Source organism: Sciurus vulgaris, assembly GCF_902686455.1.
Source record: "Sciurus vulgaris genome assembly, chromosome: 13".
NCBI classification, from domain to species: domain Eukaryota; kingdom Metazoa; phylum Chordata; class Mammalia; order Rodentia; family Sciuridae; genus Sciurus; species Sciurus vulgaris.
Window position 1 is genome coordinate 30,368,603 of NC_136474.1, and position 16,517 is coordinate 30,385,119.

The following is a 16,517-nucleotide window of genomic DNA, read 5'->3' on the forward strand; positions in this document are numbered from 1 at the left end:
GACCCCGTCTCTAAATAAAATATAAAAAAGCGCTGGGATGTGGTTCAGTGGTTAAGTGCCCCTGGGTTCACTCCCCAGTGCCAAAAGAAAAAAAAAAAAAATCCTCAACAACAAATGACAATCTGATTTAAATGGGCAAGAAACTTGAAAAGATAATTCTTCAGAGGATGTGCAAATGACCAGCAAGCACAGGAACATCTGTTCAGTGTCATCAGTCATTAGGGAACTAGCTTCAAATCACAGTAAGACTCTATTTCAGGACCATTAGGGTGTCTATCACAAAAAATAACGTGTTAACTAAGATGGGGAGAAGCTGAAACCCTCAGAGGTTGCTGGTGGGATTGTACAGTGGTGTGGTGGTCAGTTTGCAGCTCCCCTAAAAGTTAAATGTGACGTTGTCCTATGTGTCAGGAGTTCTGCAGGTAGATATACCCAAAATAAATAACACATCCACATACGTATCGACATACATGTTCATGGTATTGTTTATAATATTCCCGAAGTGCAAACAACCCAAATGTTGATAACCGGGTAAACTAAATATGGCTTGTACATATAATGGAGTATTTTCAGCTGTAAAATGTCCTGACACATGGCTTCGCCAAGGATAAAACTTGAAAATATCATGCTCAGTTAAAAAAGCCAGATGCAAAGGCGATCTATGGCATCATCCTGTTTATACAAAAGGTCTAGAACAGGCAAATCCACTGATAGGAGATTAGTGGTTGTCAGCCGCAGGGGGCAGGGACAATTGAGGGGAACCGGAATGAGCAGGGCTCGTTTGGGGAGCAATGAACACATTGTGGAGTGATCATGATCAACTCTGAATATACTTCAGAAACCACTGAACTATACTGTGAAGATGACTTTTATGACATGTGAATTAAATCTATTAAAAAATAATCACCAAGGCAACTTTTCCTCAACACTGACTCCAGGGTTGCAAACCCAGAACCCCGTTCACAAGTTATGAAATGGAGCCTGAGAGTGCCTACTGAGGATACCTGTCCCCGGTGCCAGGTTTGGGACTCCCCACTCTTAGGTGTGATGAATTTGCAAGATGAGGCGTGTCTTCTAGATGCAGTCTCCATTCTGCGTCTGCTGGAGGTCACGCAGCAAGAGTCAGGGCTGGCCCAGGGCCAAGACCTGGCTTTTTTTCCTGGTACCTTAAGTCTACTTCTGAAGATTAGTTATCCCTTGGGGAAACTGGACACAATTCAAAACGTCTGTCAAGTTTTCCAGGAAATCAATCTACAGCTTTGTTAAGTATACATGCAAACTTTTTTTAAAACACCTGAAGCATATGTGCACATATGTACTCTGCAAGTCACAGTAAAACGAGCACAGAGGGCCTGAGTTTTAAGGTTGCCAATCTTTTCTAAGCCCGGACTGAAGGCAGGTTCACTGCAAGATCACATACCATTCCTGATCTCAGGAGCACCAGTGCTGTGGAAAGGCCTGGATAAACACCCTCTATCTGTCATTAGAAGAGTGGATAAACCATTACTCGTCATACCATAAACTCCCACAAACTCCAGAGGAAACTTCCCAGTGCATGCTGGTATTGGTATTGAGCCAGCAACCACAGAGCCACTGATGTGTATTAAGAATAGATACACCAATCCCCCCTCCTCAGTAAATAGAATTGTCACTGTCATTTCCTGTCTCTTATGACATGTCACACATATCTTTTACTTATATTTTTAAAGCAAGCAAGTTCTAGGCTTCATAAAAAGTGTGCTTTAGGAAAAGTGTTAATAGACAACTCAAAAGAAATGTTACCCAACACGGGAGAGGCTATTCGGAGGTTGAACTTATCTCGATTGCCAAACACTTCCTCACTTTCTGTAAACTGCACAAAGGATTCATTCAACATGGTTCAGAGGCTGAAAGTGAAAGTGACTCAGACTATTTTTGAAAAGGTCGAGAGAGGGCACTTGCCAATTTTCAAATTTCTCTGAAACCCTTTCCTTTGTGTGAACATCATCACTTAAAGTATGTTGTCCTGAGCTACAACTCAATGACAGTGTGATTTTGCAGACACTCAGTCAGACCTGCTCTCTGCGTGGACAGGGCTCACTTCAGGGGATGGAGTCCTCCATCATCTCCTCTCTGTCAGGGAAGGCAAGACAACCACATGAAACCCAACAGGGTGATGAGAAAATGACATCTTTTTCCAGGCCAATCCATCTACCCTGGTCCCTGAAACTGGTACTATGACACTCAAGCATCATGATTTTTTTTTTTTTTTAAAACTAAAATTTCTAAAACTGGATCATCCCAAGGGCCAAGGTAGCTAACTACCTGCTGCATCTTGGCATGCACCTGTTTTCTTTGTCTGGGACCAGTGACCATCTGTCACATCCACTGAGTCTGCCTCAGTGCTGAAGGCAGGCAAGCCAGCACACACTGCAGGAGAGCCATCCTCTCGTTCCAGCCCGCCAGCTCCCACAGCTGCAGGCCTGCCCTGTGATGGCCCACTTTCTGCCTCCCACTCTAGAGGCCAGGAGCAGCTTCTGGACCTGTCAAAGTCTTGATTAGCTTTTGCTCTCCAGCCATGATACACACACTCCTCATCTCTTGTGTCTGGACAACCGCACAGTCGCGAAGGACAGACAGTGGTTTATCTTCCTCTTGCCCTCATTGTAGCCTCCGAAGATCCAATGTTCAAACTAGGAAGTGATCCCAGTTCCACTGATGGCGGCCACCATGCTTCCCTAGATGTCTCTTTTCCAGGATGAATGCCCCAGGTGCTCAGGCGTGTCTCTGAAAAGCTATGGCTGTAAAACCCACATCCTTATCCCAACAGGTCTCTTCTGAAATACGAAACAAATGAAGTATCATGAGCTCATCTGTATAAGACCACACAAATTAGAAAGCATTTTTATATAGACCACACCCAGTCCAACTGGGTCTCTCTGCAATGACTGCTTTCAAGTTCAACAGTAAAAAATGTAATTAGCTCCAAGTTCAATCCTTGTCTCCATCCCAGCCCTGCTGTGGGATTGGAATCAGGTGTGGTCCCCTCCCCATGCCACGGGAAGAACTGCAGTGTAGACCCTTCTGGGGGTCACGAAGGTGGAGGAAGACTACCTACGAATGCAGGCATTACTGCAATGACAATACCTAGCCTCGCCTGCTCACCTCAGTCACAGGGTACGTTCAGTGCTCTCGCAAAACGTCCCGAGATGTACTATATAATACTGGTTTTTGTGGGTGTGTGTTGCCAGGGGTGAAACCCAGGTCCTCCCGCGTGCTAAGCAAGTGCTCTACCACAGAGGTACAACCGTCACCCAAGACTGGTACATTCAAACTTTAAAAAAGAGCTGACATTACTGTGAGCTCAAGTCCCCAGGGAATGGTCCATTCACCAAGTGGACATCTTTTCTCCAAGCCTCCTGAGAACGTTTGCATGGATGAATATTCCAGGGCTGGTCCTGACACCTGGGGTGTGACGTCTGTCCTTGGGGTTCTTTATTTTACCCATCAGGCACCCAGCTCTCTAGCCTAGAATTATCTTGAAAAACAAGTACCGTCCAACAAGTTGTTTGAAGATTAGCTGCTATGCCTTCTGGGGGTAGCTGAAATGTTGGCGGTTCCCAAAGCAAAGGATGAAGAAAAATTCAAAGGCATTTGAAAGAGTGAGTTTTAGGGCCTGAGATGCAGATATTTTTGAGCAGAGGGTTTAAATCCACCACTTTTCCACTTCTCAAAGTAGCCCAAATCACAATTCCTGTTCTGCTTCATGAATGCAGATAAGTGGCTTTCATCAAAATATTAGTAACTAAGTAACTTTGAAATGTTGTCTTTCTTCTTTTGTGACACATATATATCATGTGTAGTTACTCTTTAATATATTATGGGAAAAATAATCTTGGCATTCTGATAAAGTTCAGTAAATAGTGACATGATATCAGTTAACATTTAACTAGGACAGCCTGATTGTTGAAACATGCCAGCCTGCCAGGATCTTTGGACCCCAAACAAGAGCAAATGTGGAGCCTGTCACTATGAGTGAAAATTGAGGTCAAGTGAGGAAGAAGGTCAATACCCAGCCAGGGACAAGCCCATACGAAATATGAATTTTTTTAAGTACTGCGTTCAAGAATCGACACTTCACTACTATGGCCCACATACAGAGCCCTCTCCTAAATGCTGATGGAAAAGTGACACTTGTGACAAGTTTTTTTGATAGCTAAAAGGGGGGATTTCATTGATGGGAAAACCAGATCTATTATTAAAGAGAACAAACACAAACTTGATGTGATCTTTTAAGTTACAGAAATGAATCACAGAAAGTCCAACTCTTAGCCATCATTAGAACTCGTCTCTTGCCTCAGAAGTTCAGTCCCTTGGAGATTTTTTTTTTTTCTGTCCTAAGTAAGTTAAAAATTAGCCAGTGCTAAACTATTTCAGAACCACTAGACCTCATGCTCAGAGGTAAAGCAAAGTAAAACGCGTTTCCTCTTTATTGGGCTTTCATCCCCTTAATTATAATTGTGCCTGATCAATCTTCCTCCTCTTCTGAGCTTTATTTTTTTTTCCTAATTATTCATTTATTTACTAGACTGCATTTTGATTCATTGTACACAAATGGGGTACATCATTTTGTTTCTATGGTTGTGCACGGTACAGATTCATACCATTTGTGCAATCATATATGTACATAGGGTAATGATGTCTATCTCAGTCCACCATTTTTCATACCCTACTCCCTCTCATCTCCTTCTACATAATCTAAAGTTCCTTCATTCTTCTCACTCCCTGCCCCCAACCCCTTAACCTAATCTAGACATAGGGACAAATCCATAGTATTTCCAGCATGCTTTACAGCTGATATAGTTCAGAGAAACACAGACACTCCAGGCTGGAGGACAAGCATTGCGGTTCACAGACCAGTCCAAGCAGCTGCCCCTCCCCAACCTCTTGTTAGTTCTGTGAAAAGAAAATCAAGATAGGTGAATGCTCACATGAGGACTGGACAGACACTTTCATCTTGCTGATTTCACTATAGGACTTGACATTCATATACACCCCAGTGACTCAATCAGAACATGTTGGGAAGCTAAACGGTGCTCAGTCAGCACTAGCAGCCTGGCCTGTGAATCCAAGCCGGACAGACAAGTCACTCAGCACACTCTTAATAAGCCTTTTCCCATTAACATAATTACTTCCTGCTCAGTTAAAATAGAAGTGGCATTTTAGCAAGTCACGGACAAGACCAAATGGCCCTGAAACCTTTTAAAGCACTCTGAGAACAAGCACTACCACTTTATGTGCAAATTATCATGCATGAAACAAGCTCAGCAAGTTTTATCAGTAAACAAGTGTGCATGCCACCAGATACAGTCACCAGAGGGCCGAACATGAATTTTAATAAGCTCCTTCTATATTTACTCTGATCAACGGAGCTATCGTCTGAAATCTGCACTCTCAGCACCTCAGGTGATAAGAAAGCGGCCCTCACCTTGGCACACGTGTCAGCAAAGACAGCTGTCCATCTCTGCCACTTCAAGAATTTCAGAACTGAGACGGAGGGTTCAAGTTCCCAAATTAAATATTAAAAGTTTCAGGATTCTAAGAATTAAGTCTGGATGCCTTCTAACAGCAATGGTGTCCCTCGGAAGAGGATGTAAAGGTACCTCCTTCTCCAGTCTCCTCAGGAGGAAGCAGAGAGGCCTGGGATGCATTCGGAGGGCAAGTGGAAGCCTGCTGCGGTGCTCCTGGACAGGGACCCCTCCCAGCTGACAGATAAAATGAAGGCTTGTCTCCAGCACGACCAGGCTCAGAACTGAGAACCTCTCCCCAAGGAAGTCCGGCTTGACAAAATGAATGCCAAGAAAAGCTCTCTCTCAAGTTATTAGCATTCTAACATGGTCCACAGTTCCCTGAATACCTGCCATCTACGCTGCTTTCCCAGGCCTGGTCCCAGCCACTCAGATGCCCCTGGGCCTCTCTCCTTTTATGAATGTTTTACCCTACTTGCCCCGCTACAGTAGGAAGGCATGATCTGCCCGTTTAGGAGAAAGGGCTGCGTGTCCAACTCCTTCCCTTATAGAAACCAGATGCGATTTGCTGGGGCAAGGAAGCAGAGGGTAGTCTCCACCTCACCCAATCCATCGCCCACACCATTTCTGAGGTCCACCCCAGGGTACACCATTTATCCCTTCCTTTATCAACTTCCAGGCCTTTTTTCACCAGAGGGCTGGGTGTACTTGGTGGGAGGCAGTCTTAAAAGCACAGGAGCACCAGCCTCCTGTGGGCTTCACAGCTCGTTGGCCTGGTCCCTAACTGGACTAACTCTCCACTACCAACAGTGTGTTCCTTGACAATGTCAGGAGGTCAGCAGGTAGAATTGGCATGGGAAAGTTTCTTCTAAAGTCCACACATGATGATTTAGTCAGGTGAAAAAGGATGGGGTAAGAATAGTTCCCAAGTTTTCTTTTCACTGATTTTATTTATATTAGGTAGTTTTCACTCAGAATATCTGTCAGTTCATTTATCAGGTTGAGATGTATGCGGGTATCTGTTCCTATGTGCATAATCACTTACAAACTTTATTTGGTATGATTTCACATTTTTGGTATACAGAAATAATTTTATTTTCTTAATGGAGTACAGTAGACATACAATCAATATTATTCCCTAGAATGTGCAATATATAAATTATTCACATTAAAAAAATTAAGAACGGAAAGCCTCATATGCAGGAATAAAAACATATACCTAATTTTTAATCTGTTTTTTGACAATATATGCTACTTGCTTTATAAATCTGAATGCATGTAACATGATACACATTGGCATGGAGTACACACGTTCTGGTTCATTCCAGATGCTCGACACACTACACAGAGGAACTCGCTCTTCACTTTGGTCATGAGATTCCATGTGCTGAGGCATCAGAGTGAATCTGAAAGACACTTCCAGAAGTACCTTTATTACACTGGCATCGTTAGAACTTCTGTTTCTTCTACTCTCCTTTATAGCGAGGGGGCCTTTTCTCTTTAAAAGCAAGAAGACCTTCAAGTCTGTCTTTTGTTGGAATGGTCTACGAAAAAAAAAAAAAATTTATACCAAAAATGAAAAACACAACAGTAAAAATGTATCAGGCAGTATCTAAGAAAACTAGTCAGAAGCTCATTTCAAAATTTTGAAAACTACTAGTCATTTGAACAATTCGGATTGTGTGACCACATTGACTTTAATTACTTCAAATAAGTTTTTTCCCTATGGATTTATAAAATTAAAAGATTTTTTTTTAGAGCAGCTTAGGTTTACACAAAAACCCAAGAAAGCAGAGCTCCTAAAGCTGCGCCCCAGTTTCCTCCTGTCATTAGTGTGTTACACCTGTCACAGTGATGAACCAATACTGACACATTAAAACTAAAGTTCAGTTTCCGTTAGCGTTCATCTTGTGTTGCATTTTCTATGGGTTTTAACAAGTGCAACGTCACATATTCACCATGACAGTACTATATAGAAGTTTCACTGCTATAAACATCCTCTGCCTACTCATCTCTAACCTGTCAGTCAAAACTGCCTCTACAGGTTTGCTTTGTCACTGAATTGGAATCACAGAACAGCCTTTGTAGAAGGAATTCTTTCACAAGGTAATATGCATTAAAGGCCCCTTTACATCATCTCACTGTTTGATAGCTCCTGTCTTTTTACTGCTGTATAATATTCCACTACTAGATGTATTAGTCTATCCATTGACCTCCTAAAGGCTTACATCTTGACTGCTCCTAAGTTTTGGCAATTATAAATAAAGCTTGGTGTGCAGGGTTTTGGGTGGACATAAAATTTCAACTTATTTGGATAAACAACCAAAGATTTTTCTCCCAGTCTGTACCTCCCATTCTTTAGCAGTGTCTTTCACTGAGCAGGTTGTTAACAAAATCAAATGTCAATTTTTTTTCTTTCATGGATTGTGCTTTTTGGTGTTGTGGCTAAAAAGTCATTGCCAAACCCACAGAGCTTTTCTGTTAAATCATCTTCTGCAAGTGTGAGTTTCTTATTTCATGTTAAGGGTTCTAATTCACTTTGAACTGAATTTTGTGAGAAGTGCAAGGTTATTGTCTGGACTTGTTCCTGTCCTGTGAACTTCCAGATGTTTCTGTGCCACTTGTCTTCAAAATGTCCCTCTCCACTGACCTGCCTCTGCTCCTCTGTCAAAACGTCAGCTGGCTACATTCACATGGGTCTACTACTGGCACTCAATTCTGTTCCTTGTCCACCATTTGTTCTTCCACCAATGCCACAACGTCGAGATTACTGTAGCTCACTGCTGAGTCTTGAAGCCAGGTAATGCCAGTCTTCCAGCTTTGTTCTCTGGCAATACTGTGCTGGTTATTTTGTATGTTTGGACTTCACAAATGAACTCTAGAATACTTTGTCAATATCCACAATGTAATTTGTTGGGAATTTCATTGGGATTGCATTAAGCTTATAGATTAAATTGGGAAGAACTAACATTTTAACAATTGAATCTTCCTAACTATGAACATGGATTGTTCTTCTATTTATTTGGATCTTGGCCTCTTTCTGCAGGGATTTTTAGTTTTATTCCTATAGATCTTATATGTTACTTTTTTGAATTCCAATTCTTCACTGCTGCTATATAGGGAAGCAACCAACTTTTGGATATTAACTTTGTATTGTGGCATTTTGCTGTTAACTGCTTATGAGGAATTTGTTTGGATGGGTCTTTGGGATTTCCTACTTAGACAATCATGTCATCTGTGAAGAGTTTTAGTTTTTTCTTCTCAATATGTACATCTTTTATTCTTTTTCTCTTTCATTGCATTTAGCTAAGACCCCCAATAAGATATTGAAAAGGCATAATAGTGTGTGTGGGGGGCATCCCTTGCCTGGTTCCTGATCATTAAGTACCATGTCAGTGAGTTTTCTGTAGATATTCTTATCAAGTTGAAAAAGTTCCACTCTATTCATAGTTTGCTCAGAGTTTTTACCATGAATGGGTACTGAATTCTGTCAAATGTTTCTTGAGCTCTAACTGATATGATCATACAAAATTCTTTCTTCTTTAGCCTGTTGATATAATGCATTACACTAATAGATTTTTGTATGTTGAACAAGCCTTGCATATATGAATAAATTTCATTTGTTTTGGCCAACTCATGAGGGACACTTGTAGATCCTTTTCTTCTCTTGCGATGTCTTCCTCCGGGTTAGGTGTTGGGATAACTCTACCCTCACTGAACAGGTCAGCATTGTACCTTTCACATCTATTTTCTGGGAGAGATTACAGAAGTGGTATTTCTTCTTTAAATGTTAGGTCAAACATGCTTTATATACAGGTACGTACATATATATCCATGTATATGTGACACTGAAGATTTACTTCATTCATGGGAATTACTCATCAACCGCAGCTCACTTATATATGCAGAACAGACACAGAGCAACACTCTAGATACTGCTCCTATTTACACCTCTACCACACTTTAATGGGACTCTCAGGAAAGGTAGAATAAAACTCTTGCTTTTTAGATGCCCTTAAAGTTATATCTTTTAGGGAAAAAGAAGAAAGAAAAAAACATTTCCCTCTTTGACAGAACTATTAATCTGTATATAAAAAAGAAAACTATTATTTCATTAGTGAACTTTCAGTGGGCAAGAAAGGAGGCTCAGAACTTGAGAAGCCAGTGAATCTCACACATGGTGGCTGCATGGGAGGCACACGCCCACTGCCATCCGCCACCTCCCTGACTCGAGTGTGAAGCAAAGGCCACAGCCAGAGAAGGCCAAGTACGCCCAGCTAGAAAGCAACAGCACGAGCTGTACTAACGAGTTACTCCAAGTTTTCTAAATCGTGGAGACAAGAGTCTTGAAGTCTGTTGAGCAGAAGCAGTAGTAGGAGTTGGTAATAGAAGAAAAAACTAATTTCAACCAATTTGTATGATTGTGGAAAGAGAATAAAGGAAATCTTGCTGAGTGATACATACTTCATTTGCAATACCCAGAAGGTAAACATAATTGGGAAGGGTGCGTTCTTACTGAATTTATGATTATATTACATACCTGAGCATAACATGCTTCTTCTATGGCTAATCCTGTTACTAAGTCAACCTGAGGATGAAAACACAATTCATTTCAACAGAAATAACTTTGTAAAATATGATATATTCAATATAAAATCAAATTAAATAGCCCTATCCCAAAAGAACAGAATCTCTTGATATAGTGCCACCAATCAGTAATATGATCAGTAGGACAGACCTGAGATCAGGCTTCCTGGATTCAAATCCTGACACTACAACTTGGGAGCTGAGTAACTTGGGGGTTACTTAACCTCTCTGTGCTTCAGAGAGGAGTCGGAATAAGCGGCAAATCATAGTATTCACCAAATTGAAGAAAGGGTGGTACTGTGAGAATTATTAAATGAGTTAATCCCGGCAAAGACTTCATAAAACACCTAACAGATACACAGAAAGCCTGACACATAGTAAGGGTTATGTAAGGTGTTTGCTATTAATACTGACACTATTATGAAAGCACTGAATAACCCAATCAAGTACTTGCAAATTTACAAAACTGCATTTATTGCTAACAATTCAGTCTTTTTTACTAACATAAAGCCAAAGGTGATAAAGTGACTCCTGTGCCTGCAAGGGAGAAGCACCTTCTTTCAAAATTCCTGTATGTTAACCAAAATATACTATCTGTCATTGGAAGTCCCAAGTGCATGAGTGCCTGCACTGCTCCTCCTGGGCCCCTCCCCACAGCTCAGGCCCCCACTCTGGAGCCGCGTCCCTGGGGCAGCCCAGGTCACCCTACAGAAGACACACTGAAAAGTCAGAGGTGGAGAGAGCTGAGAGCCGGGACTTCTGCTCGGAAGGTGTTTCACAGTGTGACACTGATGCTCAGAGGCACAGAATGCCTTTTTACTTTGGTTTTCAATGAACTACTACTAGTCAATGAATCTGTCTAATTAATTCAGTGGCAAAAATAACAATCATACCATGAGCTGCAGAGAATCAGCAAAATTCTGAATCCTGTGATTATAATACTAACTCAGCAATAACCACAGCAGAATGAAGTCAATGACGTAGCCAAAAGCAACCTCAGAACCTTTGTAACACTGAACAATAATGTAGAAGTTAGGTGCAGTGGCACAGGCCTGTAATCCCAGCAACCAGGGAGGCTGAGGCACAAGGATCACAAGTTCTAGGCCAGCCTGGGCAACCTGGCAAGACCCTGTCTCAAAATAAAAATAGAAAAGGGCTGGGGCATAGCTCAGTGGTTAAGTGCCCTGGGTTCAATCCTTATTACCAAAAAACAAAACACACAAAAAAAAAACCTTCAAAATTCTAAACATGGTTCATTTAGATTAAATCTCCACAATTCATTTTAACAATAAACGAGCATTTAGGAACTTACCTCCATTCCTTGATTAATTGCTAGTTTTGCCACTCTCATTGCAACAGGTCCCTAAAATTCATATTAAACAAATTTTAATTACTTTTTATGCAAATTATGTTGTACACCTTGGTAAAATTCAGAAATTCCCATTGCTGGATCCATGGCATGGCCAACAACAGTTATGAGCCACTAGATGGAAAATTTCTTTTCTGAGCTTTGCAAGGTCTTAATTAAACAGCAACTATAACATTTGTGTTGCATCAGCAAGTTATTTAGAAGCCACAGTATTCTGGTAGGGCAAGCTCCAGATCCCTGAAGGCAGCAGGCAGTGACGTCTAGCTGAAAGCTTAGTGTTCTTCAACACTCTCCGTAGAGGTTAAGTAGGGGAAAGAAAAAGGAAGTCTCTGGTTTGATACCACACTAACTAGCAGTTGTGACTGAAATTAGGGCTGAAGACCAGCCTGCTGCCACTTGGGGCAGGGTCAGTGTCCCCACATCCAGACATGGCTCCGTATCTCTCCTCCCTTAGCATGTACAACTAACTGTAGGGATGGTGGATTATGACAGACACAGCCTCTGAGCAGGGCTCCAAGGCTGCATGGGTGTGCCTGGGTCACCAGAGAAGAACTGGGCACCTTCTGTGAGAAGGACAACATGACTTGTGTTTTCTGGAAGCCAAACTCTTACCAAACCATCCTATGAAAGTTATGCTCCCCCAGATGGAATTTAGTTCTTCAATCTTGTTTTGAATTTATAAAATATTGCTTTATAGGTAATACATGTGAATTTGATAGCTTATTTTGAATTGAATGGCCTTTTGAATAAAATGCAAAGCAGGTTCCAAAAAACAGGTACAGCGAAAAACTCTAATAAATGAATGGATGAATGCATTAGAAATGCCATTTATTCTTATCTAGGGTTTCTAAAATCAATGTGACCTATCTAAATTCTTCAGAAATACTAACTTTATAGAAGCTTTTCATATTTGGAGAGTGATCACTGTTACAAGGTACAAATGTAAAACTAAAGATCACTTCATTCAAACTTGCTTTGTGAACTGTACATATATTTTTCACGTCACAAGTCATTCGCCATCCTTTTAATACACTTGTTTGACTTGGAGAAAATTTAATTTTAACCATTAATGTTCTTAGAGGAGTGCCCTTCAGATAAAAGGTAAAGCAGCCTGCCCAAGGTGGTGATGAAGTCTGGCTCACTGTCAGATCAGCAGCAGGAGAGAAGGAAGCACAGGGTGCCACCTGTTCTCAGGCAGGAGGATGTGGACAGTGACGCATTAATTGCTCTGAGGTTCATGGGAGAAAACGCAAGCTGGAAACGAAGGAGTTCATGAGCCTCCTACGTGGAGCTCTGGAGCACAGAGCCACATATTCAGGTCATGCAGCTCCACAAATAATCAGAATCAGACCTTTCTTGGACATACCCCTCCGTTTCAATTTAAATATACTCTGGTCATAGGATTTCAAGCCAAGCAAAGCCATTAAACTAATGTTTAAACTATTACTTTCCCTGACACTTGTACCTTTAATCTGTCTTTAGGTAGATAATTCCCTAATATTTTGGGGAAATACCAAGGTTATAATGAAAGTCTCTTTTGACAGCAGTAAAATCTTTTTGTTTGCTCTCTCTCCATCAGTTCAATAGCACCTAGCATCTACTGAGTAAAAGGCTCAGTGTCACCTCACACAGGGAGTAAGTTATAGAAGGGCTTTTCCTTTAGGGAGTCCATAGCTTACAAGTTAAATTAAGAAGGACCACAGCAGCATCAATACCCAAATGTGGCTGTAGAAGCCAGTTCTACAGTGTGGCCCTGTGTGCAGCTCCGGAGATGAGCAGCACATCAGAGTAGGGCAGAACCAAGGTCTGAGAGCAGCTCTCATGTGCTGAGGTGACGAGAACCTTCTGAAACGGCGGAACCCTGGACAGATGTGGGGGGTACATCACTGTTTTGAAGAGCGACTTCATGACAGTCCTAAAAGGATCAATGATCCCAAACAGGTTATAAATCCTGTTTGAGGTAAGTAAACCTAGTTTAGAGAAGAACTTATTTTGACTCCAGAAATGGTTGGTTAGAGGAGCTATAAAACTTCAAGCTCCATGAGGGATAAAAAGATTATGACTAATCACTTACACAGCAAAAAGAGATTTTTCCTCTTAAGTTTAAATCCTTTAATCTGTGATTTCAGACCAAAGGAATATTTGAAAAAATATACCTGAGTGACAGAAAAGAAATCCCTTAAAAAGGAACATTATTGCACTGTTATGAATGTTTCTCACGTACAGTCACACTCAAATAACTGCATGTGTGCTCCAGATTTTTTAAGTGTACTTGTGAGGATATGCAACATGCATTAAAGCCTCAAAGAAGTACCGGAATGATCAGAAAAAGAAACACAATACGTAAAACTGCAGCTTCTCGAGCAGCTCACCTAAACAAAGCCATCACAGTGAAAGCCCAGTTAGACATAACAGATCAGTCTCCTTCTTAGAAGGAAGCTGTGTACCTCCATGTGTTTTGACTTGGGGGTGGTCCAGTGTAACAGCCCACCCGCTGCCCTCTCTCCCAGGGGCACAACGTAGAGGGGCACTCAGCTGGTAAACAAAACAATGTGGTAGGAAGTGGTGCCACAGGTGCCAAACGCTGCTCATGTGAAATATAATCAAAGTGTGGTCACAGTATCACCCTTGGATCATCTTCAAATTTTAATTTCAATTTTAATTTTGAGGATCTTAACATCATCGCTGTAAAACCAGAAATGTTAAACTGGAAAGTCTGCCAAGGACACAGTGGGTGTGTGAGGTGACTGCTGTCTTAGTCTATGAGCTAGACATCATCTGAACTGAGGCGCAGGGAACTCCAGTCAGCAGTACCTGAGGTAGAAACTCCCTTGCCAGCTCCAGGGCCTTTCTGTAGGCAGCATCCCCCTCCTGGTTCTGCTCCAGGACGTGGCTGATCAAGCCCACTGCTTTGGCTTCTTGGCCATCAAGCACTCGTGCAGAGAAGATGAGCTCCTTGGCCAGGGACATCCCGATGGCACGAGGTAATCGCTGAGTTCCCCCTGAAGGGTGTAAGAGAAGAAAGGAGGCCATCATTAGACACCTTTACATTTTAGCATTGGAGCTTCATTTTAACATTGGTGCTTAATTTGTTCACTCATTTCCACAAATAAACCAGGGCAGAAGTTTGTAAATCAAAATTAGGCACTGGAAAGCTACTTCAAAACAGAATCTAATGTCTTGTTTATTCAATTAATAATACCACCAAAGAGCTTGAGAATTTTACATCATCACTGAGTGACTTTGTACCTCAAACACTGCTGGTGTGTTCCTGAATCCAACCCATAATAACTACTATGTCATAACCATAAGTGGAAGAAGAGGGGACAAACAATACTGTCCTGGGTGCAGAGTTTTGTCAAGATTGGCAGTTACCTTTCAGCTTAGCAAATTCTGAGGAATTCACCTCACATATTTTTAAGGACTTCTTTATGGTGAATGAATTACAAACTCATTCTAATTGAGTAGAAGTAAAACCAGAGAGCTACTTGTGAAGGGCAGCTTTGCCCTGCACTGTCCACTTTCTCAGGCAAGCCCACTGCCCGGTTGGCTCCTCCTCTTTTGGAGATGCTCTCACCAGGACGTCACAAGGTGTTGGGAAATCCACTGCATGGGGTCAGAACCATGCCTCTAGATTTGACTTTGCCACTTAACTACTTTGGAGACTTTGTGAGCTGAACACCTCTTCAACTCCAAGGCATGCAGTAGAACACTGGCATGATTCAGGGTAAAGTGAGGTGAGAGTTGTTCTGCAGCAGAAGAGGCCTGTTTTGTTAAAGACTGGCTAATTCATTCCTTCTTTCTATCTATTCACTATAATGGCTCTTGATAAAGAGGCCAGGATCTCATTAAACAGAAGGTTGGACATAATTTAGGTGTAGCCTCCATTTCTACTGATAAGAATATGAAACTGCTCTAACAGTAGGATTTGCCTATGTCTTACCCTTAAAATGGCTGCTGGGCTGTCCAGGGCTCATGTGGCCAAGAGGCAGAGGAGCAGATGACTGCCAAGGTTAGAGGAAGAAAAGTAAATGGACGGCCCACTGTCCATGCAAGCTCACTTGGCTTCACTGGGTCCACAAAAGTTCAAACTCTTCCTCCCCACAACAGTCACCAACACTCAAAAACTGTAGTGTGATTTTATTCAGAACAACCAATTTCCAGTTGAAAGTCTACTATGGCTGACCCTTTTTGGTGTCATGTCCCACAGCCTCCACCACTGCTTTCCTTTAAGAGGAAAGTGAAATCATTTTCTATTTGCATCCCTATGAAAACTAGTGAAAATAAATAAATAAATAAAGACCACAAGTTTCAAGAAGGCATATTTGGGGTTGGGAGTGCAGCTCAGAGGCCTGGGGTTTGATCCCTAGCTTTGCTTTAAGGGGTGGGGGGAAGGCAAGTTTGCCTTCAGTAATGAAGTATGTTCTTACATGTTCAACAAATGATTGACCGTATAGAGCTTAACATGCTGTTCTCAAACTATATTAAGAACCATGACTAGTATTTAGGAAATATGAGTAATTAAAAAAAAAGCTAAATAAACCAGTATAGGATTGGCACTTATAGACTGTTTTAAAATAAAACTAAGTGATGCTTCTGTAAAATGCACTTATTATTAAGTGTTTAAACTTCCCAGGCAGCTAAGACATAGTACTTGTGTAAAATATAGCAGAAAATATGTCTGTAAAGAACAAAGCTTTGCCAATTTTAAACTGTAAAAAGTGATGCTGCTCAGCATAGCAAAGGTAGATCTGGGAACTAATGGGCAAACTGCAAAGTAAAGACAAGTTACATATGGTATTTTCAATAGCAGCTGATTAGGACACAGATACAAACAAAATAACGCAGATAACTATATTTACTCATGCAGCTGATGAAAATTTTGATGATATAGTATTCATAGTGAAGCATGTTAAAAAATGATTGCTTCTGGGTTCTGAGAAAGTTGAATGCAGACTGGTCACAATTAACAAATGCAACCCTCCTTGTTCAAAGTCACATTTTAGCCAACTGAACCTCAACATTTTCAAAATTCACAAAGCTTACACCCATTC

The 16,517-nt window shown here is 41.4% G+C and overlaps 1 protein-coding gene across 7 annotated transcripts in view; it reads right to left on the reverse strand.

Moving 5' to 3' along the window:
* Positions 1 to 2,187: 2,187 nt before the first annotated feature.
* AUH (AU RNA binding methylglutaconyl-CoA hydratase) overlaps positions 2,188 to 16,517 on the reverse strand; it is a 179,156-nt gene continuing 164,826 nt past the window's right edge. For 4 of the 7 annotated variants that reach the window (XM_079109297.1, XM_079109299.1, XM_079109294.1 and 1 more), the window contains 5 exons: positions 14,278 to 14,465; positions 11,407 to 11,457; positions 10,048 to 10,095; positions 4,971 to 7,051; positions 2,188 to 2,816 (listed from right to left, as the gene is read on the reverse strand). In XM_079109297.1, the coding sequence (XP_078965423.1) occupies positions 6,974 to 7,051; positions 10,048 to 10,095; positions 11,407 to 11,457; positions 14,278 to 14,465 (365 nt within the window). In that variant the 3' untranslated portion in view covers positions 2,188 to 2,816; positions 4,971 to 6,973. Of the gene's footprint in view, positions 2,817 to 4,970; positions 7,052 to 10,047; positions 10,096 to 11,404; positions 11,458 to 14,277; positions 14,466 to 15,421; positions 15,468 to 16,517 lie in introns of those variants that run through there. The other 3 variants (XM_079109298.1, XM_079109295.1, XM_079109296.1) reach the window with 3 other exon arrangements.